This window comes from Arabidopsis lyrata, assembly GCF_000004255.2.
Source record: "Arabidopsis lyrata subsp. lyrata unplaced genomic scaffold ARALYscaffold_2, whole genome shotgun sequence".
NCBI classification, from domain to species: domain Eukaryota; kingdom Viridiplantae; phylum Streptophyta; class Magnoliopsida; order Brassicales; family Brassicaceae; genus Arabidopsis; species Arabidopsis lyrata.
The window spans coordinates 83,283-88,692 of NW_003302554.1; the positions used below are offsets into that span (position 1 = coordinate 83,283).

Sequence of the window (5,410 nt, forward strand, 5' to 3'; positions counted from 1 at the left end):
ATATCCGGTGTATGAGTTGGGTTAAATATAACCCGACCCAACAAATTTTTTGTGAAGAAATTTTAAAAACGGGTCGGATATCCGATATATCCGGAAGCATTTTTACCTACCCGTCACCAAAATGTTGCAAAAATACTAGTATAGATTAGTACTACAGTACTTAACAGTGTCACTCACTCAACAATGCGACCTTTTTAAATCTGAAACGGCGCGGCGGGAGTTCACAGCTTGTTCTTCTGGGCTTGCTAACGCAGAGAATAATGATGGGCTTTCATAAGCCCAAATGGTTCTACCCCAGCCCATAGGTGACGGACAGTAAAAAGCAAGAAGAAGGAAAGAAAGATGGGAAACTGAGTGAGATCTTGCACTCCGGGAGGGAGGAGAATGATGTTGTACCTAAGAGCGATGTGAATAGGAACACAGAGGAGACTTATTACATCTTCCATTGTTCCCCTGGACCATCCATCCTCCACCTCTTTCATTTCACCGTCGTATAATTTGATTTGATTCCATCACCTCATTTTCTATCTCATCACTTTCTTCTTCTCACTTTGTTTCACTGGAAGAAAGGCACTTGGTGGGAACAGAGATTGAAAATGGCAACCAAGCTCCACTCCCAACACTCTTGTTTTGATGGAGTCCACTGTTTTTGTCTTTTAGGATTTTGCTTCTTTACTATATCTATTAGCCTTAGACTTAGTGTTGTCGCCCGTATACGAATTCTTCAGACAAGCAGAGAAAGGCGACTAGAAAGCTCTTAGTTGTTGTAATGAATATGAAACCATAGTTGTTGTAGTGGGACAGTATTGATATAAGTAAGTTTGGGCATATTCTTTAATTCTTGGTGAGAAGTGAGAATCTTATAAATGATATTTTCTTACTTTGCCGTAGGTACACTTGGTAGCATCTCGCACGACGGACTATCAACATCCGATGATGTTTCTCAACACGCTCGCTGTATTTATAATGTGCGCTAACAAACACTAATGAGATTTGGTATGTGTATCTGCAAATCTTGAAATGGTAAATATCACAAGTTGGATAAAAGTACATAACCCAATTTTGTTGCCTTCTTGGATAAAAGAGGCCAGGGTGGGTTTGTAACGTTTGAACCGGCGGTTTAAGGTTTATTTGTTTCTAACTATATATACTGTTATGTGAAAGCCAGAAAACAAAACAAAAAAAGAAGGATGATTTGTGTGGCTGACCGAGTGTGCCATGTACATCGGTCTCTTCTTTTATGTCAGCAGAATTTTTGTTCTTGCAAATATCCAATTTAAAATGAATCTGTATTTGCTAATAATCGAGTAATTAAATAAGGTGAATTCCAAACTGAACTGTTGTTGACACTGTTCTGGTTCGGTATTAACTGCTTTATCGAAGTTGGTTAGTTGTCGAGTAATGCTTTTTTCTTTTTATATAATTGCACAACTGTTTTTGAATAACAAAATAGTTGTCGAGTAATGTTGTGAATTATAAATGTGAAATGCAAAGGAAGGAATCAAATGAGAAGTGTTGTTGGAGAGTCAATTGCAGAAGCAACTAAATCTAAGAGCTAGGTTGCCATTTGCCCACAAAGGTAACGACTTTTGGAAATGTTTAAATTGTCCATTATTTGTTCACATGTTCATCATATCTCTCTCTCTTTTTACATCACCTAAGATAAAATGGTTGTAAGCTGGATACTTTAACTAAACCAAACTCATCATCTACCACTTTACCATCATAACCCCCTCTCTCTCTCTAGTCTCTTCATTGTTTTAACACCAATTAACATGTGTTGTATTGATCTTCTGTGCGAGAGAGTAGTTGGAGGAATGATGATGGTACCAAGTCCAAGAGGAATGTTGGGGGGTGGGTCCATTTTTCTATGAGTAAAATTTTCATTTTATAGTATTTTGCATTTGAATTAAAAGTGCCTTAAGAAACTGACTGTGTTTTGTGGTCTCTCTTTCTCTTCGAAACCGGTTCAAACTCAATAATCATTTTCCCCTTTCAAGTGTTCCTAATAAATGACAAAGAAAGAATCAAAATGATTTGTTAACAAGAGTCTTTTTCTCTTCATATTCTTCACTAAAAGGGTTTTATTATTAGAATTTTGGTATGTATAAATAAGTGTACCAAAATATACACTACCATATTGAGATAACAGGCTTTATGTCTCAAAGAGGGTAATGACCATTTCTCTCTAGACCTCGGAATTTGGTACAGCAGTCTTTACACTAATATAAAGTTGTTTCGTTTGTGACACTGTATATACACCGTCAGTATATCAAGATTAATGGAAAGATGTCATAAATTTAGGTAACGAACAACTGAGATTGATTTAAAAGAGAGTCTAAATACATACAGTATCCAACCCCAACCCCAACCCCAACAAAGTTAATACTACTAATTTCTTAGAAAAGGAGGAAACCAAAGGAAAAGAACTAAAATAGTAAACACCCAGATTATATAGTTAACCCTCTCATCTTTTTAAAATTTGGATGAAAAATTTAATCTTTTCTTCTAAAAAGCTCTCTTGGGTCCATGACTATAATTATTGCCATGATCCACCACCAGACGCAGCGGCAGAAGCACCAGCACTTAACATGCCATTCCAAAACCCAACAGAATGGTCAGCTTCTCCTTCTTCTTTCTCATGATCACTATGATGATCATTAATCTCTTTCACATTGTCATTACCACCACTGTTGGTGCTTGATGATGAAACTGGAAGTTTGAGGCTCTCGAATGGCAGCAAAGGCCTTCCATTATTAGTGCCACTGGACCCCTCTTCTTGATGTAGAGGATCCCCACCATCAAGAGAGAACCCCAAAGCCGGTCTCATGAAGTCTTGAAACTGTGGGTAACTCAGACCAAACCCGGACGCTGTGTAGACCGATGAATCGTGAACATTTGGATAAGACATGAAAGCAGGGCGTGAAGAATTAGAGGAAGTAGAGATCCCTAAAAGCTCCAAAGCCGAGGAAGTTGAGACAAGTGTGTTGTTCTTCATACTGCTGCTGGGTACTACTTGCAGAAACTCTGGGATACTACTGTGACTGTGATGATGATGAGCAATCCCAAACCCTTGAGAAAACGCCAAGTTGAGATCTTTAACCTCGTGGGCGTTCCCAAACCCCTGAGAAAACGTCAAGTCTTGAACTTTAGTAGCCGCTGCTTCACCAATCTTAGGGTTAAGCTGAGGAAGAGGAGGCGGAGGCGTGTTGTTGCGGGCAAAAAGAGGTTTCTTGGAAGAAGAAGACGAAGAGGGTGAAGAGGAAGAAGATCTCTTGTTCTTGCGGACGCCACCACCGACGGGGATGTTCCTGAGGGAACCACCTGCGGTCCAATACCTCCTGCAGTCTTTACAAAAGTACCTGGGCTGCGTGAGGCTGTAGTTGTTGTAGTAACAGAACTTGGTGTTTAAAGAGTTGCATCTAGGACAGTTCAAAGCCTGGTCTTTCTCCGGTCTTGCCTTCCTTTCCACCGGAGTAGCAGTAGGAGGATGATTCGGCTGTTTTAGGCATGTGTTTGTCACGATCTCATTCATTGGCTTCACAACAAACTCCTTTTTTTTTTATTGGCAAGAACAAAAACAAAGCATACAATTATTCTCGTTTTCACTTTTTAATCCAAACCAGAATCTTTTTTTTTGTGAAGGAGGAAAGTAGTGGAAAATAAGTATACCTGAGGCCATTTAGCTGTGTCCATGGCTATGGAAATTTGAAGCTGATCAAAAACCTTGAAGAAGAAGCTATGGAGAGAGAGAGAGAGAGAAAGAAAGAAAAAAGAGAAGTGTGTGTGGAAAGTTAAAGCTGGTTTTTTTTTAAAAGTAAGAAGAAGACGAAAATAGAGAATTTAAACAATTTAATTATATTGTTTTAAAAATTGTCACTTTTTATGAAAGGAATATAGAAGATACACGTATATAGTGTGTGTGGGATTTGATGGATTCTTCGTAAGAGAGAGAAGAGAAAGGGTTTGGTCTGACTCTGACACTCTCTGAAACTATGCGCCCGCCGTCCCACGAATCTTTTTACTATTTATCTCTTTTTTTTTTTTTCTTTTCTTAATTCTAATTTTGTTTGTTCTTAATTCATATCTCTCTTCTCTAGTTTCTGTTTGTTCGTAATTCTTACCAAATCTTTAGGTTACTAGTACTGTTCCCATGTTCGATTTCTCCTTGTTACTTTGGTGAATTTGTACACTGTGTTATCCTTCATTTGAGGTATATTATATTATACAAAATCTTTTTTCTTTTTCTTTCGTTCCAATCTTCTTTACTCATAAATGGAGATGTTAGGATAGCATTTTTTTTTACTAAGGAAACTGATATTTTGCAATGTTTGTAAAATAGTATTTCCTCTGTTCCTAATAGTTCGATGTTTTGGAATTTTCACACATATTAAGAATTCAATCATTGTTTAATCATTTTAACATTGTTTTTAATCTTAAATATTTTTAATAACTATCAACCAATAGTAGTCTAAGAAAGTTAATAATTTATAATCATTACATCTTGAAATTTACAATTTACTATTATAAGTCAATAAAAATAAAGAAAAATGCTAGAAAATCAATCTTTGTGGAACAAATAATAAAAGATAGAACATCAATCTTTTAGTAACATAGGTAGTACTACTTAAGATATGAATATTATTACATTTTATAAAAAAGAGTGTATTGGTCACGTCATGACTCCCCTATCCATTGAAACATCTCTTGCTGCTTCCACTTCATTTCAACACTTATCCCTTTTTTCAACAATCTATAATTGTACGCGTTTTTTTTTATTATTATTTACAAAACGTAACAATTAGCCGAGATAATTAGTAGACGGGGATATATATTTAAGTGAAAAACATTTATATCCGCAACATGAAAACAAACTTCTCTTCCAATCATTTTCAATACAAGTGTATGTTAGTGTGTTCCATGTGATAAGATGTAGAAATTAGAAGAAAGTAGAAGAATATGAAAGTGTTGTGTTAAACAAGCAAGAGAAACGCCTCTACTGACATGGAGACCCCATACCATCTTTTATTTTTTTGGTATAAAAATAGGGTCTAGATTCAACCTCTACTTCCACTTCCAGCCGTTGATCTTTTTACTTTATTTTGATCAAACCAAAGTCTGAGTGAGGTCCGCGGAACCGGCGTTTGACGGATGAGTAGACCGGCGGCGAACGGCAGCCGTCAGATGTGGGGGGAATCACGCAGAGACTGAATCTCTTGAGAAAACGACACGTGTCTAAGGATTTGGACTCCACAGGGAAGAGCACCAAAAAGTCTATAGTAGAAGTAGTAGTGGATGTGGTGTGTGAGTCGGACCTGAGGAGAGAAACCGAATAATATTTGGTGTGATGTGTTCTTCTTCTTCTTCTTTTTGTGTTGGACGGTAGAGATTAGTCATCTTGTGGGCTCTA

The 5,410-nt window shown here is 37.2% G+C and overlaps 1 protein-coding gene across 1 annotated transcript; it reads right to left on the bottom strand.

Annotated features, from left to right (window-relative positions):
• Positions 1-2,270: 2,270 nt before the first annotated feature.
• On the bottom strand, positions 2,271-4,029 carry LOC9322401 (dof zinc finger protein DOF1.8). The gene is made up of 2 exons (XM_002887824.2): positions 3,673-4,029; positions 2,271-3,553 (listed from the first exon to the last, which is right to left on the bottom strand). Exons 1-2 carry the CDS (start codon positions 3,694-3,696, stop codon positions 2,540-2,542), a joined length of 1,038 nt encoding a protein of 345 aa, XP_002887870.1. The 5' UTR covers positions 3,697-4,029; the 3' UTR covers positions 2,271-2,539.
• Between the last annotated feature and the right edge of the window lie 1,381 nt (positions 4,030-5,410).